This window comes from Corvus kubaryi, unplaced genomic scaffold, assembly GCF_017639235.1.
Source record: "Corvus kubaryi isolate FWS band 111438036 unplaced genomic scaffold, C.kubaryi_AGA036_p1.0 137, whole genome shotgun sequence".
NCBI lineage: Eukaryota > Metazoa > Chordata > Aves > Passeriformes > Corvidae > Corvus > Corvus kubaryi.
The window spans coordinates 29,116,810-29,144,686 of NW_024580671.1; the positions used below are offsets into that span (position 1 = coordinate 29,116,810).

The window sequence follows — 27,877 nt, forward strand, 5'->3', positions numbered from 1 at the left end:
TGCAGGGTCCAGCTCAGAGGAGCATTCATGGCAGCTCCTGTCTATGACTGTGCAGGCAGAGACACGGGCACGGCCACATGGCTGCAGGAGCTCTGCTCATCCTGAACCTGCCCAGGATCTGCTTGCCATGGCCTCTTGCCCCCAGACCACACCAGTGATCTCCTGACCCCAACCCAGTCTGGCTTTCTGTTTTGTTTTTCACAATCAAATTACTCATCCTGCAACTCTGAACATTTCTACATATATACACAAAACAAAAAACCCCAAAACCAAGCCACAGTCAGAGTTTGCTTGAATTTTGCTATGTGAAAATGCCACAGAGATGCATGTTCTCGGAACAAGCCTTCAGCTCTCACCCAGGGAACGCTGCACTACCCAGCCTTGAAAGTTGGTGTTTTGATGAATTCATGGACCAGCTCTCACAAAACTCTGGAAGGCAGGGAAAGGTGACACTGTCTTTCTCCTGGGCAAGCACTACCAGAAATGCTTTGGAAAGGATGCTAAGCTATGGCAGAAGGAAAAGATGAAGTATTTCACATGCTTTTAACTAAGCCAGCCGAAGTGCATGCCAGTGCTCTAGCAAGATGTGCAAGGGCAGATGGTGGACAGACCTACACCATCAAACTCTTGCCAGAGCACAAAAGGCTCTTGAAGCATTAACTACTAAACATTAACTTGATATGCAAGCATGGACATTTTCTCTAATCAGCAGGACCACTGCCAAGGCCAAATACTAGACACAATTTGCATTCACTTAGCATTGGCAGAAAAAAAGAAGTGTCCTTTACAAGACATAACTGTGCACCAATCTGAGAAAGGAAGGCGTAAATAAACCTCCCATAACCCCATCTTCTGGGGTGCCTTTTAAAAACAGAGAGATCTTTACCAGTATCCCCGAACAAGCTGTTTTAATTTCCCATCTTCCCAGAAGAAAGCCGCAGCCCTTGGCTACCTCTGAAGAAACAGAGCAGAGAGCTTTAGTATCATCGCCACCGGAGATGTGACAAGGTGATCACATCCTCCTGCCTCAGTGTTACTGCATCATTACACAAGACATCCTTAGCAACAGATTTTCTCACGGAGAACTCGACAGCAAAAGGAGAAGACAACAGCTGCCTCCCTAACCTTGGTTTTGCCTCTTCAGTTAATCACAGCTGCATTTATACACCAAATATAATCTGCCTCTGACTGTTCCTAAGCAACTACGCCCTCTACTTAGGGTTTGGTTTGTCAAATTAGTGCCTGAAAAGCTTAAAAAGATCTTGCACAGGGCAGGAGGTTTCACCATTGTGTAAGAGCAAAGGATAAAAATACATCATTTTGACCATCTTTCCTAACCCAAAAAACGGTATTTTCATCTGCTATCTCCCTTTCAGAAAGTACACATCACATTAACATCTGGGTTTCTGTTTCCCTTGGGACACCCATTCATTTTTCCATCCTACACTCACTTTTGCACAATGCAAATAAATGTGACCAAAAAAACTTCCTGCAATAAATTATTGTTTTCTCCAGGACACCCCTGCACATGCTGGTTAAGGTGTTGACAACACGTGGTACGAGGGTCAGCAGTACTGCTCCAACTGCCAAACCTGCTGTGGAGAGAAAGCAAACAGCACACGGGCAACAGATCCTGCATTCACTCTGCAATGCAGTACCTCACATCTGCAAGTTGATCCCAAATTTTCTTCCATTAGCAACCAGCCCTCACACAAGGTTTTTTTTAGATAAAACAACATGAATATGCCACACAAGGAGTTAACACATTAAGCTGCCTGGCTCTTTTATGTGAGAATAGAAAATAACATTTAAAGTTCTGCTACAGAAAGTCAACCGAGATCAGTCTCTCTCACCAGTAGTCTGTTCTACACAGATAAGAAACAACAGTTAGGAAAAGCCCAAAGCAGAACCAGTCTGAGCAGAAGTAGGAAACAAACCTCAGAAGGAAATGCCAAAGAGAAATGGGAACCAAAGTGTTTCTCAAGTTGCTGGAGTTTTAATCAATGTTAAAAAAACAAAGCACAAAAGAGAAAATCCCAAACCTGGCTCTCAACCCCAAGGACCTGGCTTCCTTGAACGTTTTTCTCCATAGCCAAATTCAACAGAAGTCTTTCCTTATTTCCCACATTTTATTTACTATTTCATTTCTTTTTAGGAAGCCCTTTGCTCTGCATAGCAAATCAGCTGTGTTATTAACACTATGCTCATCAACAAAGTCCAAGTGTCCTATAAAGTACATTAATGGAAGTCAGCAAAATCTGACACCACCACAGAAATTTTTATTTTTCTGTAATCAGTCCTCTTAATTAAAATATTAATTCCATGCTGAGAAGGCCAGGATCAGCATTATCTTCTAACATTATTAAACCAGTTTTGCTGAGAAGGAATCATATTAATAATTTTTTACACTGGTGGAGTTAACTGTTCAACCATAGGTGTCTACCAGTGGTTCAGCAGTACCATGATGTTCAGTTTCTCAAAGCACCATTTGCATTAATAACATTCTTTCTCAGTAGCATATTTACAATACAATATTGCTCTCTTCATTTAATTTACAAAACCCTTCATGAACAGCAAGGATTAGTTCTGCAGATCCTGTCTCATCACCTGTCTGCAGCCATATGATTCAGATTCCCTGAAGTCCCCTACTACCAACTCCACACTCCCTACCTGGCCTAGCAGGCCTCCCAACTGCCCTGAACTGGCAGCTTCTTGCCCCCTTCTTCCTTTTCCCCCGTCCATTTCCAGGATGTGAATGCTCCCATGGCTCCCACATGAGCAGCACAGGTACAACAAAGATTCCATCAAAGCAATTTCTTTACCAAGAATGAGGCATACAAAGATTTCCTCATTTTTTTACTAGGGAGTCTTGTCTTTTATCAAAACTACAGTCAAAAGCCCTTACTTAGAGGGCTTCCTATTCCAAGTCTAAAAGCTGTGCAGGCTGGAGCACATTCTTGGAGTCCTTGGGCACTTCCACACCAATGCCAGAAGTGACACTTTCACTGCTCCACATGCTTCTTCCACTAAGGAATGGTTGCGGCTGCAGAAAGGCAGTGGCTGTGACCAACATCATGGCTTGGGCTGCATCTTACTCACCAAGTTCTCTCTCATTCCCCTCTTCTTCAGGATTTTCTAGGATCACTCCCCAGCTGTATGAAAGATGTCTTAGCCCTCAGCCCCAGCATTATAAAAGAACAAGAAAAGCCAATCCCCCATTTGCACACTTGAGAGAAACCCCAGCTCTGTTACTGTTCCTCTGTGGCTGCTGCCAGCCCTTCCACACATCCCACTTCGTACTCTTTTCTCCTTGGGGCCTGCAGCCTTCCCAGGGATCACTAAGATGCTTCAGTGGTCACGGGCAGCCACCACAAAGACGTTCAACTTGACCACAAATACTGTGCTGGCAGCAAAACTCCTTCACTCTCCAGATCATCCACGTCACGGGGCTCACAGTTTCCTATGTCTCCATGTGCACTCAAAGACAAAAAATTACACAAATTATTTTGTTGGAGGGTTTTTTTGTAAAGGCTTCATTTTTTTTGCTGCCCATCAGCACTGTCTCAGCATATTGCACAATGTTTTCTTTATTACAAAAAGTCTGTATCAGGCAGGAAGAAAGAAAATTTTCTCAGGAGGCTAATGTGTACTATTTTCTGTAATTAGAGGTAAGTGGTTGCTTGTGTGGCCATCAGGAAGTGGGACCTAGTGAAACAAGAACAAGGTGTTATTAATGGCTTGACCAGACACAGAATCTCCACCCTCCCTCCTCAAAAACACACACTTCTTTATTCTTGAGCATTTCCTGGATGCATTTTACCTGGCCTCTCATATAAATATTATACAAATTTGGTTGCCTTCCTTCCTCTCTCCTCACTCACATAACCTTGCCAACTGGCAAACTTCAACCAAATTTGAGAGAAAGGCAGAGGTCTCAAAAGGGTATCTACTGGCTTAAATGGGAAAAATAAAATATAAAATCAAGTAGTTACTAGAGAAGCAATCCTGTTATTGCCTAATGAAGGGAAAGGGGAAGGAGCATCACTGAACCCCTGCAGCACACAATGCCTCTTTTTCAGTGTGCAGGCCAAGCAAAAGGACATGTGAAACCAAAACTGGGACAAGGAGAGAGACCAGGCCTGGGAAACACGTAATTTTTGGAGCAATATGAAAAAATTTAAGAATATAATAAGGACAATGAAGGGAATATAGGACATTTAAGAGACTCAGCTGCATTAATTCAGCTTGTTAGAGAACTCTGCTTCTTTACATTTTAGGTTTTCCAACTATTTTTAAAAGCTGTTGAATCTCTGCTAATGTGCGTATCAAGGGGAGGGTTTATTGCAAATATCTTAAATTCTCCTGGGACCAAGTCCCAAAGCTGTCCTTATCATCCATCCTCAGCTGTACCACTTAAAGAAATACTTAGAGGAAGTTTTTTCCTTACCGATGTGGATCTGTAAGAGCCCAGTCTAAAACGGCAAAAAATAATTTCTGCTACAAATCTTCCAATACCATGTAAAATTCCTGCAATGTCAAACAACATTTAAATTGTCACCAGTAGTAAAAATGTATTATTTATGGAAGCATTACAACAAAGCTATACACCATACTTACACAGGACACAGTGCAGTAAACCCATACATAAAACACTGAGAAATTAACATGAAGAAAGGAAATATCAAGGGCAGGGCAGGGCAGAATTCTAACATTCTGAAATGCATCGAGAAAGCAGAGCTCCCAAGTAAACGCAATTCCCTCTGCCAGCTTTCATGGGTGAAAATACATTGTGAGGGACAGAAATATCTACTTTGAAAAGCAGCTCTTAGTTCAAAGTCTCTTTACTGAGCTCTCTTCCAATGGGAGCCAAGGAAGGAAAGAACTTGTAATCCAGATACCCTCATGTCTTGACCAGTAAGTGAATTCTGCCTTTTCAATTTAGTTTATTTTCTTTGATGAAGCAAATCCAGCAGTAAATTGATAAGGAAAACCTTCCCAATTACTTCAGATGGAAATTTTATCTCAACTTTTGTCAGTGATTTAATTACTGGATCCCAACTATAGGAAATACACAGAATACCAGTATGTGTGTCTGTGTATATATACATAGATATCTGTGTATCTATAAACAGATGTAGCCTTGCTCTTCCAGAAGTAAATAAACTATGCTATAGTGTGGTGATGCGATACCTTTATTGTATTTTTATATAAGTTTTCTGTACCCCAGTGGTTCATCCCTACCTTCCCCACTCCTATTCCCAGTTGGTTTGCCCCAGACCCAAGCCGCTCCCCCGGTGCTCCCACATGGTTGTTCTCCTCCCCTTGTTCTGGCTCTTTCCCTATCAATCACCCAAACCCCTCCTGTTGTTCCCGAAGGTTCGGTGTCCATCATCTGAAACCTCCCAATTTACCCTTATATGGTCCCCATCAATCCCCCGAGACCCTACCCCTCTAGATACCTCCCCCTTTGGAAATCCCCTAAACCTCGATGTCCCATTGGGGCATGTGATCCCTTTCCCTCCTCCCCTTGGGGCTATTGGCCCAAGGAAATGTCTATCCTCGTCCATATCCCTCCCTTAGAGATTTCTATTGGTCCCCACTTAAGCCATCCCCATTGTACCACCTCCCTGTAAAAGAGGTTCCCTGGAGCTACTCGAGGCTTGTCTCCTGTGGGTTGCCTCCAATAAACTTGGATTATCCTGTGTGGCAAGCCTCCTTGCTACTTTTTATCCTCTCCCTCGTCGGGACTGCTGACAGCCACTGTGCCTGGAGCTTCAGCTCCCCCGGGCAGAGCTGAACTCCCGAGGAGCAGCTTTAAAGCCGAGAGCCTCCAGCTGCTCCCCACTCCTGTTGCACACCGCAGGAGCTAGCCTGGGCAGTGGTCAGTGGCAGTCATTGCGACACTATAGTTACCAAAAAGGAAACAAAAGACCCTCAGAACACCAGAAATGCCATATTGGGACACCAGAACTGAGTAGCTTTCATGACACATTTCAATGCACACAAATGAGCACTTTGTCTTAAACCTGTTAAGAGGACTCCCCTCTAGTTTATCCATAGCAATCACCATGATTAAAAAAAAAAATGTGATAGAACTTTAGAAGAAAGGCACTGATAATCACCTGTAGTTGAAAAAATTCCCCCAATAATGCCACAGAGCCTCACTAAGAACTGCCAAAAAGGCATGTGTTCTTCTGTCACTGTCACCATAAGTGAACTGATGTCGTATTTCATGAATATTCCTGACACCCCATGGCTGCCAGCTGCATGGTTAATTACTCTTTCCTGAAAGAAAAGACAGAAACACTTGTTAGTCACACTTGTTAATTAGTCACAAGAAAACCAGTCTTACAAGATGGGATGACAAAGAGTTATTTAATCAGAGTTAGCAATGAACAGAAGACCAGAGAATATCAAGGTCACTTTGACCAGTACCTTCTAAAAAGTCAGACACCATGAAGTAGAAATTTACTTTCCTGGTCACTGGTCTGCTGTGCTGCATATCAATATTCACTATTGTGCTTTGGTACTATTCTCTCAAGACTTGCTCACGTGGTCCTTTAAACAAGGATTTTTATAACTGGATTGGTGTTGGTACCTATGAGGATAATGCCACAGTCTTGGCCTAGGCTGCTGAACTCCAGCGAGTGCACTGGTGTAATACTTGTCACAACTCTTCCTACTTTATCAGCTACTATGAATCATTTAACTCAGGGTGAAACCTTCATGAGATTTAAGTTGTTGAACAACCTTAGCAATGGCTAAGGTATATATAAAACCAGAGGGTTTATATAAATCACAGAATACCAGGTTGGAAGGCACCTCGAGGAACATCTGGTCCAACATTTCTTGGCAAAAGCCTCTTTTCAAACCTTTTGTCAGTTATGTCATATCAGACAACAGTCACACAGCAAGAAATACACCTCAATAAATAAATAAACACCCCAAACTTGCTGTAACTACCAGGCACCTCAGTCCTAATCTGAGAAATTTCTAGTTTCTTTTCATTTGCCCAAAATCTCAAACCAAAAGACACCAAAGAGGAGAGTGTGGCTGCTATAAATACCTACTTTTATAAAAAGGTTTCAGGAGACAACACCTCAACACAAGCTTCTTTCAAAAGTTTGCTGTCATTTTGTTGTTAGTGAAAAGTGTTGATAAATGTACTGCCATGTAAGTCTGGCTGAAAATATACAAGGACAGCAGAAAAGAACATAACTGACTGAAGACAAACTCAGCCATGCCTAAGCTAGTAAGAACTGAGAAGACAAGATAAGCAGGACTGAACAGAAAAGCAATATATCACAGCTCCATTTCTCTGTAGATGTAACAGTTTGTGCTCGAAAAAACATGCAGACTACAATACAAAATAAAAAGCAGAATACCACTTTGGTAAACACAGATTAGGCAACTTCTTCAGTTAGCTAATACTGTCATAAACCATACTGCTTTTTATGCTACCACACCAAAGTTAAAAGGATGTCAAAATCATGTATCAGTAATGATAACGGGTCCCAAAAACTTTGCAATGGCTAAATAACAAAACAAACCAGTGGAGAATGCTTTCCACATTTCAAAGCATGACAACTGACAGCATTTAGAGATGGATGATCAGTCATACTAAAAAGGAAGAGAAGACCGAAGGTAGTTAAACAGAACCTTGCCACTGGCAAAGGAAAAAACTATTTTTTGTTTGCTTTTCCTCTGTTATTTCCCTAAGCCTTACTAGTCTTTTGAGGTCAAATGGTGAAAAAAGAATATGAAGTTAAAGAGAACACACAAAATCCACCCTTAAAAGAAACAGAATTCTTTTTCTGCAAACTGTTTTGATCTGCTTTCAGCTTCTACTGCTGCAGAAGATTTAACTTTTGATTGCTAAAATCTGCTGAAAACAACTAACCTTGCATCAGATAGTTCGGTGAAGCCTTGCTAGAATTAAATCTTTTTAACATAGATAACTACAGTATCTCAAACATCAAGAATAGTGGAGAAGATTCAGCCCACACTTCTCAAACTCTGCCTCCCCGTGTGCCCACCACTGGCAATTAAACCTCACTGCATTCAAGTTCTAGCTGTGGCCATCTGACCACCATTTTCCATGTCTGCATACGTGCCTACTTTGACAAAATAAATGCACCAAGGTGTTCAGTGAACAGTTGTTCTTAGCAACCCTTCCCAGCTCATCTAATAAGAGTATTTGGTTCCCTACGATTAAATACAAATAAGCTTTGGAAGGCAACAGGGTTGCCTACTGAGGCAGCAAGAGCAAACAAGTACAAAATGCCACTTTACCTCCATTATTCACAGGCTTTTCTCCCAAGTAAGCTGTGGTTGTAGCAACTTCCATAAAAATACATCCCCACAAAAAACTGAAGAGCCAACTTAGACTGGACAGTTAATTGACAGAACCATCGTTACACAGGAAGAGAGAAAAATCGAATGAATACAAGATTTAAAAAAAAGGAATAATAAATAAGCTGTTGACTGACATCCAGAGGTCTAAGGAATGCTTTAGTTGGTGCAGATTGCACAGAGAAAACACAAAGCAGATTGCTAAACCAGCAGGAGGTGGGAGTATACTGCATTGTGAAATTCCTCCTCATTCTCTCTTTAGTCCAGCTTTCAAGAGTTTTGGAGCAAACCTTTCCCTTCGGTGGCCTGCATGTCCGAAGTTGAACATCAAGACATCACCTCTACTCTACTTCCCCTACCTCTGTATTTTCAGAAGCACAACATGGAATTGTGAGGAACTAAAAAATCCTTCTCCCTTGGAGAACATCACAAGCTGCAATACAGTGAACTGCCATCCTACTAATCCCCATATTTTCTTTCAACCCAAAGCTTTCTTCCCACTTCATCTGTCATTTTTAATTAAACTTTTCACAAAGATTTTTTTCTTCGGCTTTTGAATAGAAGATGAAAACAGAGTTCAATCTCTGAAAATAAGACATGTAGCCAGTACACCCAAGGCTTTTTTCCTATTCACAGCAGTCTTTAAAATTAGTACTTTATGATATATGCTATGCTCCATTAACTACCTTTGTCATGGATTCATAATTAAAAGCCTTCCAAAACCCAGAAATGGAAGTTCTCTTGTTTTGAGAGTAATTAAATTTGGTGGTTCAACAAAGGTTAAAAGACAGCTGAGACACTTACTGTGTAATCAGTTTTTCACACAAACTACCTCTGTTTCCATTTCTTACATTCCACAACCAAGTTCATGATATTAAAGTGAGCTGCATCTTTTTGTTTGCTTCCCACACGGATAAAAAGCTAAAGGTGAATTAAATATTTGTAAAGCTACACACTAGGTTACAGACCTAAAACTTGGAGGATTTCACCACCACCACTATTAGCATCCAGTGAAATGGAAATTACTGTCTATTTATCATTAATTATAATATCAGACTCCAGATCTACAGATGCAAAACACTAATAGAAGTTTGCATGTGTCACCAAGCATATATATATATATATTTTACCATCACTGCTGTATGATAAATCTAGTGTACTAGAATGTTCTACAAACTGTCTCTTCATGCTAGAGTACTATTCAAAACCTTCACATTTGAACTTTTGTCATGAACAATCACTTTTAGATTTTTCATCTCCATGTTTTTTTACTTTCTTCTACTTACCCTTTCTGTTACTGAAAATTGATGAGTTTCTGCTGAAATTTTATATGTATGGAGTTTGGTTGGCACAACTGTGATAAAATACTGGAACATCTGGTTGTCTAGAAGAAAAAAAAAAATCGTAACTGTTGAATCAAGAACAGAGGCCATCTGAGATATTCACAAATAAATCAAAGAAATAATAAATCATCTAAGCCATTTGCACTTGGGACATTCTTCAAGGAATGCCAGCACTGCCAAAACTACTTCAGCACCATCTGTACAAACAAAGTTAGTTTCCATGGAAAAGACATATGTCCCATTTATACTCAGAAATTTATATTTTTCCCATGTAATGAAAAGACTCATTAAGGTCAGGCCACTCAAAGCTTCAAATGAAATGGACAGGTAGTGTTTTCCGGGGCACTAGAACGAGTTTCACATTGTCACACATTTCATGATAAATACATATCTCACAGTGGTCTGAATAAATTTTAGCCACTGAATTTTATCTACAGTGCTGGAAGTCCTTCTAAACTGGTTACAGCTTTTCTCTCAATTACACTTCTAGAGAATTCTTCCAGGGCCATCAGCATGCTCATGCACTTGATTGCTGTGTCTTTGTGCAATTCCCTACGGGAACAAACACCAATTGACTGAAGCAATTTATTTCAACTACACAAAAACCATTCTGGCGGTAATAGCCAAGGAACTGGCTGCCTTTGAGATAACAGCAACTCTAGAAGGTTCTGGGGTTCACTCTCACAGGGAATGCCAGTGATGGGATGAGGCAGATTACTACTCTCCTTTATTTATACATGAGGAAACAAAGTGCTACACAAACCCATCCTGTAGTAGTCTCACAAAATACACTGTGGAAGGGACAAACCAAATACAGGAATAGAATCCAAGACTCCTGGTGCTATTTTTCAAACCAAATCAGGCTTATTTTTCCCCATTATGACAACAGTCAGATCTATGATTCTCAACTGTAACATACTGCTGCAATATGGTCAGACATAGTGTAACTTCAACGTAACACCTGGAAAAAACCACAAATTGTCTTCAGGGAAACAGCATAGAACAGCAGTACACATATTAGAAAAAAAATGCCCATTTAAGATGTCACATGGATAACTGAATAGGGCATTGCTCACTACCAAATTTAGCCTTACATGCTGCTTGTCAATCACAACATTCATGAAAAATGATAAACTTAAAATGTAACTATTGGAAAACCCTAGAAAACAAGATGCTTTTTAAACACACAACACTTACGATCTGATGCAATTTTTTCTGTTCCATCCAAAGGATTAATAATTCCTGGAATTAGCTCTCCAAATGACAAATGATCTATTCTATGGGAGAAGTTATAGGCTGAAAGACAATACAGAGAAATGAAGCATATTTCAACTATGAGATTCTGTACTTAGAGAATAAGATGCACCCATTTCTGACACGGAAATATTCTAATTAATGCATTTACCAAACACCACTGTACACATCATTGGATCTACCCACATTTCAAAGAAAACTCAAATCCAAATTATTTAACAAAATAGTTAAATTTCTCTAGAAAAGAGCTTCAAAACCAAATTGTAACTATATTTGAATCAATGGTGGAGCTGAACAGTTATAATTTTATAACAGGGAATTTCTAGTTGGCCAAATACTTACATTATTCTACAGTTCAGGTTCTTGTAAGCAATTGCATTAAAAAGATTAAAATTTCATAAATCAAATGTACAGAAGAAATATGAGGCAGTTTCCAAGTTACTACACTGCTATTTTGCAAGTACTTAAGATCTATAAAATTATTAAAGTTGTGTTAACATTAACTCATGGGCAGACATTTGGAGGTTTAACCAACTGTAACTGGTTTAACCAAGTTAATTTTTCACAGTAAGTCACCTTTGCCTCACATTAAGTAAGACAGCAACAGACATTTAATATCTAGACTCATAATCCAAAAATTAGGTTTCTAAGGACAAAGGTCAGAAATTTTTAACCTTCTAAAAAGGTCTTCAAGGAAAGAGGTAGTTTGGACTGAATACAGAAATTTTAAATGGTGTCTATGTTACAACAAAATATATCTGAAATTCCAGTGTTATCATTACTACAGAAGCAACCTAAAGATAATCCTAATAGTGTTAAATGTATGAAACTAAGTTGCTACTGAATCAGACCATTGCAAAGAATATTCTTCACTTTTATTTTGCAGTGCAATTGCACAGCTAGAATATCTTTAAAACAACCTAACATGAACTAGGAGACAGCAGTCTGACTGAAATCATGTATGTTGGTATGGAGATGACAGAAGGAACTTACACTCATGGCTTACAAGGGCTGCCAAGTGCGCATGGCCTCGAGGGTGTGGTATTGCCCTGAAGAAAGCAACAAATGTTTTATGAATCCACACAAGACTATGCAGAAAAATTACCTTTCCTCCTCTATTTCAATAAATACTTTATAAAACATGTACATATGCACATATGTATAACATAACATATATGTAACATATACACGTTTTAAAAACTGGTATCTATTGTGTATATCTACATAAAACCCAAATATGACATTTTTATTACTGTCAAGTACAGACAGACTGAACAGTAAGGTCAGAAATCTTGGACTGACAAAAGCCCTCTTACAGAAAATTAGTGTCTTGCATTATCAGAAATATCAAAAATACATCAAGTAACTGTGCTTTTGGAAGAGTCACCAAGTCCTACTATATGAAAAGCTGCAGAACTGCTCAAATCACTAACAAAAGTTTGACAATATTTGTTCTATGAGTAAGCAAGTTAACTGCACTCTGTATCTGCTCTCTGACAAAGCAATTTTCAAGAGTTTCCATCCTGTAAAACACTGGAATTCATAATGACTACATTACATGCAGCAATTCACTGCACGGTTTCAGTAATTCATGAAGGAAATTAACTGTGCAAGAAAAGCTATTATGGAAAAAAAATACCAAGCATAAGTACAGAAGGGTCAATAAAACCCAGTCATTAACTGAAGTGTAAAAGCACACACACTTATATACATACATGCACTATACAAAATGTAGAAGTCAAGGGATTATTTTCAGGAATTGAACAGAACATACTTGCCCACAGTTATGTGAAAGTTCCCTGCCACTTTATTGACATAGAGATGACCATGAATTCTGCATGCATCTGGAGACTGTAATGAATTATCTTCCCTGTTCAAATAAAAACAACATTGGAAGTACTTGAGAAAATTCACTATCTAGCAGAAATAACAGCAGTACAGTTAGATCTCTTTTTCCTAGCATAAAGATCCAGCATTATCATCTACCTGTCCTTACCGTATTCCGGAATTATAGCAAAGATGGCAGAAGGGAGGGAAACTAGTAAAGATCAGTTTGATTAAACCAAGGAGCTTTCATTCATACTTGTATTCAGAGATCTGGCCTACAACACTGGCTTACAATATCTGAACACATGAACAGAAAATATTAGACCATAAGTATATCTGCCCCAAGGATTTTTATTTTCCCACTTCCTTCTACCAAAAATGGCTCCTTGGGAAAATTTTAATGTTACAATGAACAGAACCAAATAAATTTTGGTCACATTAACAACACAGCAAGAAGAGCTTTCAACATTTATTTTTTATGAAAGCTTCCACTCCCCACTCATGTTGTGATGTCCACAACACAGAATGTATTTCCAAATCTGCTCCTTAGAGGAAAATGAAAACAAAATTTTTTTAAACATATCTCAAGCATAAATACCATTTCAAATATTGCACTAACAAGGAACACAGAGGCACAGAAGGACTTAATTAATCTGAAAACATCAAGCAATTGAGAAAAAAAGATTTTTTGAGCCATCTTCAGGGTTGCCTTAGGAGAAACAATGTATTTGGTCCTCAGACAGGGAGATTACAACACAGAGAGTGTGCATGGCAGCTTTGGTGTCTGTTTTGTTTTATTCAGTATTTTTTGTTTGCTGCTGTTTCTGTTTTTAAGTAGAGAGAATTTCAGCTTTCATGTAGAAAGTGTTTCCCCCTGGGGGAAAAAAAATACAATCACATAGCATCTAGATTCAGCAGAACATATATTCTATGCACTAATATCTCAACATTTGTGGGTAGCTGGAATTAAGTGAAAACAGCAAGGTTTCTTCACACAATCTTATCTTAGACACAGGAATTTACTAATGAAACACATTCGTATTCAAAGATTGATTCATTTAAAACTATGAAGCATTAAGATGAAGGCAATAGTAGCACTGCTTTTAAGAGCTGCTGGACAGAAAGGTAGTTCAAAAAAAGGGCTCTTGTTTAGTATTGCTCTGGCATTTCCAATTCCCATTAAGAAGGAAGCATCAGGCCAAATGAAATAAAAAGGTGTGTGCATATATTTAGTTTTGTGTCTGTATATGTACGTGCAAGCACACACACAAAACGTGGAAACCTTCTCCAGGTTGGAAACCCCAGAGGTTTTCATAAAACAACAGCTCTCTAAAGCAAGTATCAAGCACACTACTTCAAAATTCATTAAAAAGCAGCAGGATCTTTTCTTACAACCTTGTCTTCTGGGGGTGGGGTGGAATCATAACCACAATAAAATGTTAAGTCTAATTATATAGGGTTGGAGGAAAGGGGAATAATGACTCAAAATCCCAGTTTTTCTTACCGTGGTGGCAGTGCTGTAGAAGCACTTTTAAAAGCACTTTTGAATATCACATCTTGAAGAGAGTGTTCTTCCTGCAGCCTACTCTGAATTAGTTGAAGCATCCTAAAGATCAGAGACAAGTGTGAAAGCATGCAACAGTAAAACAAAATCTAGCTTCACAATTAATTATTGGCTTCAATTGCAGGTTGCAAATCAAGAAGTTAACAAAGTTGATGACAGTATTAAAGCATTGCATTAAACTTTGGGAATAATATTTTATACAGAATTTAAAGCTCAGGTGTTCACAGCAGTGTGTTACCAAAACACCAGAACTATCCAGACCCCCAAAAAAGCTTCAGTTCTATTACAAGACTATCAGTACAGTAGGCACACACAATGCCAGGCTATTACAGTTTAAGGGATAAACACTGTGTCGATTAAATTATAGGAAATAATTAATTTGTTTCTGCAAGAATATGCCAATTTGTTACTACAGCTCAGCTTTGACATTTAGATATCTATTTTACATACTTGATCCCATAATTTTAAATTGTGCTACCAAGCATTCATTTGGAAACAGAAGCTGAGGGAGTCCATACACCTTGGCTTGCAACTGCCTGACCCAAATCAACAGGTAAGTCCAAAGTAAATTTTCTTTCTCCATAACAGAGGTCTTAAATAATGAGGAAAGCAAAGTAACTTAGTATCTTTTGCAGGTTTGCATTCTTAAATTACAAGCAGGTGCTGGTAGACCCAAGACATAGCTGAGTCATGTAGCTCTGGTGTACTTCAAAATCCCTTCCAGTACAAATAATACAAACATAAACATGCATCTCAGTGCTTTACCTTTGCAATTCTTTTTGTTGTGGGGTGAGCTCAAATACTACCTGAAACAAAAATAACACATCTAATAAAACACACAGAAAGCACCCTTTCCATGAAACCCAGAAGAGAATTGGGGTGTGGGAATAGAGTTATAATCAACTTCACACTTGATAACACAGACTAGTTTATGAAAGCACTTTGCAGTTTAAAGAATACATTTTGTGTTCAAGTATAAAAATTTCCATCCCTTCCCACCCTGAATTGCAAAGGAGCAATCTTTGGAAGACAGGGGTCCAAGTGCAGGTTGTTTATTTCTAGGATCATCCCACATGAAGAACTAAAGACAAGCCAACACACCTGCTATACTTCATCAGCATTAGAGGATCACTAGTAACATCTGTTCACCAAGTTGGTTAAGACAAATGTACTCAGTAAATTCAATTGCAATTAATGCTCAAATGTACTCAGAAGCTATGGCCAAAAGAGATCAACAACAGAATGTTTCTCTAAGAGGTTGGTGGAGAAAAAAAACAAACACAAGCAAGCGAACTGGCCCCATAGTGCTTTGCACCAAAAGGAATTCAGTTTCTAAATAAAAAGGTAAGAATCAACTTACTGGTTCATAGATTAACCCATCTGCAGAGGCAACCATTGTTTCTGCTAAATCCAGAACATCAGCCCCCACATCTATTTTAAACAGGGAGAAATATTAAGTTGCACAGATGATCAGAGACAAGCAAAAAAAAAAAAAAAATCAAGTAGAAAGTTTCACAGTACAGTGGTAAACTTCAGTATATGTTATTGTTCCTTCAACCTATTTAACCTTCAATATGAGCTGATGGACATTGACCAAAAAGTCCTCAGATCTGCAGTATTTTCTCACTGATTTTTAACACCTACAGAGAAGTTGTATAAACCATACATACAAGCTTTCTAAGATCTGCTATGCATAAATATTTTCTCCTGTTTTACAAGCACTGAATAGAGACCAAAAAAACCCCAACCCCACTGACGTATCATACAATTAATGCAAGGTTTAAACTAGCCAAAAAAAGTGAGTCCTGAAAATTTGCTTGCATTCCTGGTAGAAGTAGTATTCTCTCTTCTCTCAGTCCAGGACAAGCAAGACTGAACACAATAATGGTTCATTACCTAAATGATGTCAGAATAATAATAAGTATTGCCTTTAATATGGAAGGCATCCCTCTTATGTTCATGAGGGTGAAATTATGTGATGGTTTCAGTGCTGTTAAACAGCAGACCAGCTTAATATAGCCCAGGTTCATAAATAAATAAAAATTGTTATAAATTCCTGCTGCTGAGTTGTGTCTCACAAACTAAGGAGAGAGTGGAACAACAGATCCTGTTCCTGCTGACAGACAAAGCAAGGTTCTGTGAGATGCGAGTGAGATGACACAGATATTCTTCTTCACATTTCTTACCAATTCTTTCAATGAGTCATGCCATTAAGATCACTACATGCCATTAAGATCAGAAGAAATGACACTGGTAAAATATTTTGAACGGTATCCAACTACATTGTGAGCAAGTGTGTTCTCTAAAGAGGCTCTGAAGTGTTTAAAAACCTTCATTGATGGAATACTTACACTGACACCTCATGGCAACTGTAATATCAATATTGATCCTTAATTTACTGGAAAGAAAATAAAAGGCAAAAATCTATTAAGTAACACTGACTAAAAGTATCAAGAAAAAAATCTCAGACTACTTGCAGAAACACAGTCAAGTACCACAATCTATACCAATAAATATAAAGCTGTTTAAAATGTGGGTGAAGCAACATGGATTTTTGGAGCACATTAAAGCATTTGTAACTTAAGAGATGATAACCTCCATCACACCAAAAGTCTGATTGTGTGGCATTCCCCAATGTTCTGGGCATTTCCTATTGGTTTTCATGTTAAGTTTCACAAAAATCACCTGAACTATAAGGAATAAATCTCCCCACTATAGTCACAGGATTCTGCTCTCAGGGAGCTTCCTCTGGGACTTAGCTGGCCACAAGCAAATCAAGCAAAGCCATTCAACAATGGCTCAACTTGGGGTCAGACAGGGTCAGTAGAGAGGAGACGTCTCCATTGGTTCAAATTGTCAAGAACCACAGGCTGAGTGATTAGCCCACAGTCAAACCGGGAGATGTGTAGCAGGACATATCCCAAATCCCGTAACAGTCTCTTAACTGACAGACTACCCTTCCCGTGTGATAGCTTCACTTGGGATATAACCCACTTTAGCAAAGACCTAAATGTGAAATCCCAGCTGTCTGAACGGATTTACTATTATCCGAGTTTTTGATGCATCTCCTTTTTCTTTTTTTTTTCCCTCCATCACAGAAACCTTTGTTATTTCTGATGTACAAGACATCCAATTAATATACGTATCTTTAGCTTGTTACCACAGCAACTACTTAAACAGCTTTTAAAGTTATTTCAGTTCCAGACACATGACATTTAAAGGTGTTCAGGGCACAAAATCTGCATTAACTTCACAGGGACTCAGCTCTGGAAGAAAGGCAAACACAGTCCAGAGAGGCACATGAAACCATCAGCAAACACATCTTCAGGGGGGCTGTAACTGGAGACAAAATCAGGAGCAACCTCTAGATAATGCAGACAAATTCTGAGGTTCACCTCCAGCAGCACAAAGTATAATGGCAACATACTAACTGTATGCACTAGAGAAAGCCCGGTGCCAGCGTGTGGGGGATTTATCTACCAGATGTAGAGTTACATCTTACAGTGTTCTCTGAATTGTTAGCAAATAATTCCTAAGGGAACTCCTTCAGTAACAAACCTATACTATTTTAACTTCTTCATTGCAGAATTGCTCAATTTATCTTCTTCGTAGATTACATAAAAGAAAAAACCCCAAATCAATCAACAGAAGAAAAATCAAATCTCTGTAGTATTTAATCTGTAATTTCAATTATAAATTGCTTTCAAGTCACATGAACATTTTAAATCTCTTCTTTCCTGAAATGCAGGCAACTAACATTTTGAAAAGAATTATAACAAATAATGTTACCTAGTAAAATCCTTGTCTACTTCATATTCATATTTCATCCATGTGTCCCGGTACACCATGAACTCCATTATAGTCAGGAAAGCGATTGTTGTAAATGCTATCAGAGAAACTGGTCAGAGGAAAAAAAAGTAGAAATTCAGACTGTGAGAAATACTATTCAGAAACATAAGCAGAACAAAATTCTAACAATTCCAGAAGTTGAGCATTGCCAGTACAACACTAGTATCTTTGATTTATAAATCCAAAAACTACTCTTAGAGAGCTGTTTTCATACCAGTAGTATTTGTTTTTAAACAGGAGTGGAAAAGAGGAAGTCCTACCTTTGCATCAAAAAACTACTTTTTAAGTATAGTCAAATACTGGAATGATTAGGAGGTTGTGAAATCCCTGTACGGAAAGTTTAAGAACAGGCTATATCCTCCTCCACATATAAAACGCACACAAATCATTGTCAGGGATGGTCTAGGAAAACTCAAACCTAACCTCCAACACGAAAGAAGAAGGTAGTGCACCTTGAAATCCCTTCAAGCCTCCACTTGTCTACAAGTTAAGTTTTTATAACAATTTTTTTATATCAAGTTTTAGACTCGAGAAGCTAGCCGACAAGAGAAATAATATGCATTATATTACTTATGTATAGCTGCACAGTCATGACTCCCACCCCAATATTTCAAACAATTTTCCCTCCGGCAACAAGCAAAAAGCAGCTATTCATTCTACCAATAAGTGAAGAACTTGAAATTATTTTTAGGATGAAAACTAATTGGTGTATTTTAGTGGTACATGTGCTTCACTTATCTCCAAGGCAGCCTACTCATCGCATTTGCAAAGTTGTACCATGCAATGGGAAGATCACCCTGCTGCACAGTCAGAAACACAGTAACAGATGCGCAGAAGCACCTGCTGTGTCCCTTCTATTAAATCATGGCTTTTGTAAGCTTGAAAACACTTCAGATAGGGAGCATAGTAGCAATTTGTACAGCTTATTGGCACTGTAGATTTTTTCATCTGCATTCTGTGGAGTATCTCTATGGAATCTGTGAAGGGCAACTTGAGAAAAGCTCATTGTTGATAGGCTTCAACTCACTATACAGTGGTCCACAGGCCAGAGGTGGGAGCAGGGAATAAGAGCACTGTTCTTGGGGATCAGGAAAGAAGCTGTTGACAGCTGCATTGATCAGCAACGTTTCCAGTTCTAGCTTTCAGCTGACACTATGTAACAATCCCATATATGAAACCCTTCATGTCAACTGCACTAGACAGTTAATTATTCTAGCTCTCAATTGTTTTTTGGAGCCAGTAGGCTGGACTCACCCTGGCTATGCAAGAAGAAAGCTGGAGCCATACAGGCTGTCCAGAGCAACACAAACACAATTAGAGCCATAGCTGCTTTCTGAATAATTCTCAGCAAAGGTATGTGTGAATCTGAACAGGAAAATAAACTCCTGTAGAATTTTCTTTTCCGAAGGGTCTCCCAGCCCCAGAGCCTCCCAGACCCTTCTCAGCCTGTTTGAGAGACCAGTACTTCTTTTGCAATGAGTTTGAAGGCAGTGGAAGTTTGAGAATAGAGTCCTGGTATGTGTTAGATCCCTATCACACCAGAAAGTAAGCCTGACACTTTAATCCTGAACGAAACAGGAATACTATTATTCAGATTTCATAATGGCACAGAAAAAGACAATCCTATATTGTCATTTATAAAGTTACTGGGATAAAACCAAAGAATGTTAAAGTAACTTCTGGTGTTGAGAAATCCTTAAGACACCACTCACCGAAGCAAAGTTCTCATGAAGGATGGTGCTATACTACAAAAAAGGATTTTTTAAGTATTTGGTGGTTTTATGCAAATTACACCATAGAAACAACACACTTGTTTCCTCAGGAACTGGGACTATCATTAACAAAGAGTTATTTAAACACTTCTTAGAGATTATTCTATATACAATAATCCTTTAATTATTAACAGTGCACTTGAGGAAACAGCAAAGTAATATAGATCCTTCTGATACTTCTACGTTATAAGTGGCATAACAACTTCAAAGGCTTATCTGTAGGTTGCAACTGCTTCTTGAACTTTTTATTCAACTGAGTTTCAGGCATAATCACAGATGAGAGATATTTTTGTCCTCCATTTCTAAGTGCTAGCAGTTTCCATCTGCAAATAATTCCAATAGTCCAAGAGATAAAGTCACTGCTTCCAGATCAGGCTACAAGTAACTCAGCTCAACTTAAAGACACAATTTTATGATCAGATACATAAGGATAGGCCTTTTTCACAGCTACAGCTTTTTCAGAGAAGCTCAAGTAACTAATAGGGACAGTACAAGCACATGTCCTGGATTAAAGTGTTTAGTTCTTCAAAGGGCTTTCCTTACTCTTAAAATCAAGTACACCTTCAAGACAAAAGCTTTAGAAAACTGCTCTTCATCCTGATGCTCAATTTATCTGCCTCTAGAGAAAATTTTTCTTCTTTTGCAAAAGCATAGTGTTGAATCCCACCATCATTTTAGCTCATGCTCACTCAGTCTCACCCAGAAACCTGACACCAAGAAAAGAACTTGGTGAGACAACAAATGAGAAAGTTTTATTACAGCCTTGGCACAGGGCACTTCCAGTTGCAACTGGTTAAGAGTTTGTACTTCCAACCTTTACATTGGGTTGAGTCTCACCAATCTCCCTTCAGATGAATGATGGATGCATCTGTCTGGATAAGATATTATGTCTTTACTTCAAGGGGGTGAGCTCTGTCAGTCCACCAAAGAATTCAAGAAACCAATTTTGGCTAGTTTCAAGTGAACACAGATGCCTGTCTTCCTTGTGCTGAAGTTTCTGTCAATATCAGCATCTCAACAAGGCCTACCTGTGCCTCCACTTGCTGAAGTCTCCACATAGCTTTCAGGAACCTTTGGAAAGGCATCCAGTTCTTTCATCAAATTCAAGGTCTTCTTCCGATTCAGTCGCCTCATCTTCAGAACACTCCTCCACCTCCTCCTTCATATATTCCCTCTAATTTGAGAATAAATTGTTGTGATTAAAAGACACAAGCACTATGGCTCAAACTGACTGGCTTTAACATAAAGCAATAATAATGCCATTAAAACCCCAGAAATATGTTTTCAAGAAACACACTCTAGACAACTGGATGGTCATTCTTGCTTCAACAAAACGGTTAAAGTTGGCCTGGACACCGCTGCTTACAGTCCAGCCACATCCAGCACATCCACCATTTAATTATGATGATTAATGTCTTTCTCAATTAAGTTCTTTTTGGTAGTGAATATATTGCATTTTAAATTGAAAAGAAAATTTGAACTCCATCTTGAAGTAAACTTGCTAAACAGACCTGACAGCGCACAGAAGTCACTGACTTAGGAGGAAATATGTAATAGGCTGCATAAACTTCAGAGGATATCAGACTGCTCTGGGCTCCTACATTTGGCCAATGTGGCCACAAACTATATCCTAAAAAAAAAAGTGCATTTTGCATTTTCACAGGTGTAGAATATTATGATCATAAAATGAACATTTTTTTCCTCTAAAAAAATACCTCCCAAAGCAAGCCACGGATCAAATCCTAACTCCATCCTTCAGAATCATTTCTGTCCATGATCTCTGCCTGGAGTCATATCAAGCAGCAGGATGCTGAGAGAAGCAGCCTTCCCAGAAAATACTGTCTTGAACCATTTCCAAATCATGGCAATATGCTCACAACCTGGTCCTGCCAATATGCCACAAGTTTTAACAAGTTGACACTGTTGTTTTTCTTCTGGGGAACTGCTGAACTTCACCCTGAATTTCAGAAGCTAAGAAAACCAACATGCATTTACTGCATTCTGAGAATGTCATCTTACTGTTCCCTATTTAAACACTATAAGGTGGGCAAACTAACTCACACCGCTAACACAAGACAGTTATCATCATCGTCTTGTAGAGAAATTTGTGAACTCATCTCCCCTGTTTCAAGAGACCATCAAGTCTCTGGCATCCCAGTGAAATTACTCAAGATATATTCCCTGCTCTGCCCCTTCCTGGTGTTGAGCAGGCTTTGTACCATGTAGTAACAAAGCAATAGGCTCTACTGGAAATTAAAGTTCACACAAGAAAAATCATCTATACCTGCAACTTTCTCATTACACAAACTGACTTCAGACACAGACTCTGCACTTGGCTAGGCTGCAGAGATCAACAAAATGGTACCGTGTGTGTTGCAGAAGATTCAAAGGAACCACAGTTGGAGTGGGCAGAGAAGATAGGCACCGGAACAGGCTTTTGGTTATACAGCATAAAAAAGAATCATCAGGAAGCAAGGTTCTGTCCTCACTACACCACATAACCGTTTTAAAGAATTAACTCAAGAGTAGCTCAAGAAAAAGTTGGAAAACTTCAGAGCACAGATAAGGCAGCTGCTTGGACACGACGACTGAAGTCATAACATTCGTTAACACAGAGGAAACACCAGCGGGGCTTGCCTGTTACCCTACACATGTAGCAATGAAGCCAACACAGCACCATTTCATTTTCCGCATATCGTCCCTGTTATCGTACGTGTAACAGCACACCGTAAAGAGGCACAAGATAAACACAGGAAACCTGAGAGCACTTTACTAAAAAACTTTCTAAATCATCCTGCATCAGTAAGCAAGTGGATTTTTGTAATCCAGCTAGAAGTATGCAGTCTGTTCATTGGTTTCTTTAATCCCCCACAGACTCACTTTCAGCTACAAACCCAGATGGAGACCTGATCCCTTCCCCCTGCCCATCTCCACACACGTACTACAGAAACGCCAAAAAAACTTGGAGTCCATTGCTATGAAAGTAAGGGATTATGAATGCAAGAGCCAATTGCGTTAAGAAACGTTATAATTATTATTACAAGCTAAATAAGGGACAAAGCACAGCACAAATGCCACTCGAGACCAGAGGCCCGCTCGAAGCCACGGCAACTCCGACACACCCGAGGGGCTCGGGCGGTTTTCGCTTCCTTGGATAACTTGGCAGCACAGCCGCTACCGGCGCGTCCCAACACCCGCTCCCACGGGCGCGGAGCAGCCCCACGCCTGAACCCCCTCCCGGGGCCTCGGTCCCGGCTGCCCAGGCCGAGGGAGGCTCCGGCCGCCAGCTCGGAGCCCACACACCTGTGCGGGCCGCAGGTGCTCCCGGCCTCCGCCAGGCACCGGGCAGCCGGGGGACGGGACAGGCCGCGCCCCCGCCGTCCCCCACCTCTCGCTTCTGCCGCCGCTGCCCAGCGCCGCGGGCGAGGCCAGTCGGGGAAGACGAGCCGCAACGCGCTGCCCGGCGCCCGCCCCGCTGAGCATGGCACCGCCGGCCGGGGCGGGCTCGCTCCGCCGCCGACGCCCGGCGGGAGCCGCGGGCCGACGGGAGCGGCGGAGCGCCCCGCCCGCCCCTGCGCGCATGCTCACAGCCCCTCGGGCATGCGCCGGGATGAGCAGGAACGGGCGCACATGGACACAGCGGGGGCCGTGCCCCGCCCCGCGGCACCCGGGGAGCGGCGGCTGCCGGCCCCTGCCGGGGAGCGGAGCCGCGAGCAACCGCGGGCCGAGCCTCCGGAGCCGCAGGGAGTGCGGTCCCACGCCGCTCGCAGGGCTTCCTGCACAGCTCCGCAGCCGGTCCCGCAGGCGCGTGGGGTCCCGGGCATGGCAATGCCACCCCCGCCGTGACAGAAGGGACGTGCTGCTCCGGAGAATCTGTGACCCTGCGAGGTACTGAGCGATCGTGTAAAGCGATGTGTATCAAGCACCTTCCAAAGCAAACTGATTAACGACTATCACGTGGCTTACAGTGTTAATACTGGTTTGGACACTAAGAATATAGAAGCAGGCAGCATTTGAAAAGAGGCAGTATCTTGGATTAACGTTGAAGGAAAAGACTTTAAGGCAGTGGGCTACAATAGTGGGGAAGGAAAGATTTTAAACACACAAGCCATCGTCAGACCTGAAATGAAGAAAGTAAGAGGGCTCATGTATACCCAAAATCTCAGTCCTTTTCCCTGCGCTGGTGGAGTTAACTACTAGGCACTGCCTCGCCACAAGCTTTATGCCTTAGTATCTGCAGCGTTAGTTTATCTCCCGATTTTTCCTTACAATCTTAGCAGCTCATTCTCTGTGCCAGGGTCTCCAGTAGGCTTTATGTCTGTGATGGTACCAAAACAGACATACCAAGTCGATTATCGTGGGGTTACTTTATGCTACTGCCACCCTGCCCAGAGCTGACCCATCCTAGACACTTTACAGCCAAAAAGGGAGCTCTCCCAATATTTTCCAGGAAGTACTAACATCTTAGATGATATCAAAATGATTTAAGAAAAATTGCTCCATATAAAGTTTAAAAAATATATATACTAACATTTATAGTCATAGATTGGAAAAAAAAGAGACTGAAGTATTTTTGGTAACGAGGCAAGCAAATAAAACCCATACTCTAGAAACACAGATAGTGGAGAATTCCACAACATTAATTCAGATTTGCTCTTTTTAATGGTTTAGAGGAAAGGGTAGATACATGACAAACAGTTTCAGTAGCATGCCAAAGTATACACAATTTGCATTAAACAACTTTTTGGGTATCTACAGCATTTGACAATGAAAGGAGCCTGAAATGAGAAAGGAGTACAAACAGATTCAGAGTATTTTTTGCTTTTTAGGGATAGGCAGGAAGGAAACAAAGCATGCAGCAACATGCCAGTGTTCTCACCGAATTCTGATCAGTCTGTTTCTATCATTTTAGCAACTATAATTACAACTGGATCAGACAGAAAGAAAAAAGGCGGTCCTGGGGGGCGGTTATGATATTACAAGAGATAAATACCCAGGCTAAAAATATGTTTATCTGTACATTTGTTCCCTCATCTCAGAAAGAGCAGGCAGCTTTAGCTACAGCACATTAAGCTCTTACATTGACATGTTTAGGTCCTAGGGTATTATTCAGCAGCCAGGAATTTTTCTGGCTAAACTCTGTTTTCTCTTGAAATGCTCTCAGCACTGAGGCTCGGGAAGGAGAAACGGATCGATCTGGTTATTAGCTGTGCAGAGATGCTCAACAGATGTTCTCATGGGCAAAGCAATCTTGTCTGCTCACAGACAAACGTGGGCTCAGCCTTAGTACTCAACACCACACTGAGATGCCTCTTACAGAGAAGTGGCACGGGACAAAACTGCTTGCAGTTTTGCACCACTAAAGTCCTATTTGTAGCTACAGATGTCTCCATGAGATTTTATGAAGGAAAATACAGAAAAAAAATCAGAATTTAGGAAAAACAGAGAAAAATTATATAGTGATAACCCTGTCCATTACAATAACACAATATATTCGACTCCGCTGTGCTAAAGAGACATAACAGTGATTGTACTGCACCCATCAAGTACCAGACTACTCCAAACCGTGCTCCTTTCCTTATGCCCCTGTGCGTTTTCTGCTCTCCTTATGACACCTAAGACGTGGCAGCCCCTAAGCATCTACCAAACAACCTCAGGGAGCCTGATGAGGAGGAAGAAATCCAGCTGCCAACAGCAAGTCATGCAGGTGAGCCTACGGGCTGCCCCGCAGCTGCTGCTTTACACATTTGTTTCAGTTCGGTTTTTAACAAGCTCCGAAAGCACCCCGAGACTTAAATGCAGCCACCTATGCAAAAACACAACTGTCTTCCCCCAAAACCCAGCACGTCTAAACACTGGTGATTTATGAAGTCCCTTGATGTGTGCAAAGAGAGGAAACCACACATCTCATATCCGTACAGTTTAGCAAACCACAAATTAAGTAGGACAGAAGAAAAATTCCCTGCAGTACTGGGCTATGAAGAACATTGATATCAAAGACAATAACAAAGAGGACGGTAGTAGACCAAACAAGAGAAACAAATGTAAACATGCACAGATGTCGCCCACCTGCGCTTCAACACACTTCAAGTTGTAGTTAAAATGCTGGAAACCGTGTGCAGGATACACAAACTAAAGTTAAAAACCTGGATAAAGCATGTCGAGACTAAACACAAGCCCCTATCTATCGCTTACTGCTGCTACAGTCGCCGGCACAGGTGGTTCATGATAGCTGAAAAAGCATTTTGCTAGCGCGAAAGGGCGAGGGAAAGGCTAGATAGCAGAAGCGGGATCGGCCGGGAGCGCCTGCAGGGGGTGAGGCGAGGCAGGGATTCAGAGCAGAGAGAAGCCGCTTTACCGGAACGTGGAGGCGTCGAGGTGGCATTTAGAAAGGAGAAGGAGGAGCAGAGGAAACACAGGTGCAGAACAGCAAATACGGAGATGAGCGATGGGAGTGGCTAGAAAGGGGGTGGAGGAGAAGAAAGTCCTGGAGGTTGAGAGGTGAGGACTGGAAAGATTGGATGGCGTGAGGGGCGCCAGTGAAGGGACGACGAGGGCGGAGAGCGGCGGCCGTACTGTCTGTGAGGGCAGGCGGGGCGGCCGTGAGGGGCGCGGGCCCGGGCGCCATGAGAGGGATGGGCGGGAGCGCCCTCGGCCAATGAGCAGGATCCACGCTCCAGGAAGCGGGCAGGAGGCGCCGGGAAGAAGCTCCGGCCGCCCGCGGCCCCGCCCGGGAGGGCCCGGGGAATTCCCGCTCGCCGCGGCCGGAGGCGGCGGGTGCTGGCGCTGAGCCGGGAGGGAGCGGCCGTGCCGCGGCGGGCCGGAGCCGCGGGCGCGGTGCGGTACCGCAGGTGGTCACTGCCGCCGTGTTCACTCCCGGGCTGGCATTTTGTTGGAGTGTCTGTACCTGGTGTCAGTAAAAATAAGCTGTTGATGAAAGACAGCCTTGGTCTCTTTAATCTTTAACATCAGTTTTCCAACTCAGCCCCACTTCTCGTCTTCTGAGAGATCCTTTTTTAAATTATCCTAGGAAAGATTTCTTGTCATTGGGTCCCAAAAGCAGAACAGTTCTGCTCACTGGAAAGAGGACGACGTTAAACTACTGAGGCTATCTGAAGCAGTTCCATTTACCATTAATTCAACGTTTAAACAGAGTGGCTTTGTTCTACGTAGTCACCACTGTTTTCATACATATTTATTTACCATTACAATTTTTTTTACGATAAATTAATCCTAGTTCTTATATTGAATATTTTTGTGACTTAGCTGAGGTTTAAGATGCAATTTACACAGCTGTTTCATGAAGCTCATGGGGAGCTCACAGGGCAGCTGAGGTACGAACTGTGTTGTACTCCAGCGAAGTACTGTGAAATCTGTGATTAAAAAATATTGCAGTGTAATCTTCCTGATTTTTTTTTCTCCTTTTCCTAAGAGTTTTAATTATTTGGTGCAGACAGATAACTGACTCGAAGTTGTGTCTTTCATTCAGCAGAGATTTGCTCTATGTTGTTGATAGATTGTATAGTATCTGTGGGAAGGAAAGGAACATCGCTCCCTGAACCGAATTCCTGTCCAGATTACAAATGTCAGGTTGGTAATAAAGCCTGCTCTTTCACCACTTGGCTATTTTTAGTAATTAGATCATGATTACAAACCAGAAATATTTTGATAATTGATCAAGTTACATGAAAACCTTAATCCTTTAATGTTCTTGAATTGTCTAAACATAGCACAAGGCCATATCAGGAGACAAAGACACACTACCGTATGCTGTGACCTTCAGTATTTCTTTGATTTTAATGTTCTATTTTCTGTTCTTTGGAACACAGTTTTTCTGAAAAAAACACATGACCATTAATAAATAGGTCTCTCAAAGTTTCTTTGAAGCTGTATTCACAAATATACTGTCTTTTACT

General features: G+C 40.9%; 1 protein-coding gene across 5 annotated transcripts; it reads right to left on the reverse strand.

Moving 5' to 3' along the window:
- Positions 1–1,974: 1,974 nt before the first annotated feature.
- On the reverse strand, positions 1,975–26,542 carry ERGIC2 (ERGIC and golgi 2). Of its 5 annotated transcripts, none has more exons than XM_042018320.1 (15): positions 23,350–23,495; positions 21,473–21,591; positions 20,990–21,135; positions 18,130–18,238; positions 16,692–16,738; positions 15,701–15,771; positions 15,106–15,146; positions 14,281–14,382; positions 12,724–12,819; positions 11,943–11,998; positions 10,893–10,991; positions 9,639–9,736; positions 6,123–6,285; positions 4,448–4,527; positions 1,975–3,705 (listed from the first exon to the last, which is right to left on the reverse strand). In XM_042018320.1, the coding sequence occupies exons 3-15, from the start codon at positions 21,093–21,095 to the stop codon at positions 3,640–3,642; spliced, it is 1,134 nt and encodes a 377-aa protein (XP_041874254.1). In that variant the 5' UTR covers positions 21,096–21,135; positions 21,473–21,591; positions 23,350–23,495; the 3' UTR covers positions 1,975–3,639. The 5 variants fall into 5 exon arrangements, with proteins under 5 accessions (XP_041874254.1, XP_041874253.1, XP_041874257.1 ...); XM_042018319.1 differs by lacking the exon at positions 23,350–23,495 and adding an exon at positions 22,246–23,142; XM_042018323.1 differs by lacking the exons at positions 21,473–21,591; positions 23,350–23,495 and adding an exon at positions 26,320–26,542.
- Between the last annotated feature and the right edge of the window lie 1,335 nt (positions 26,543–27,877).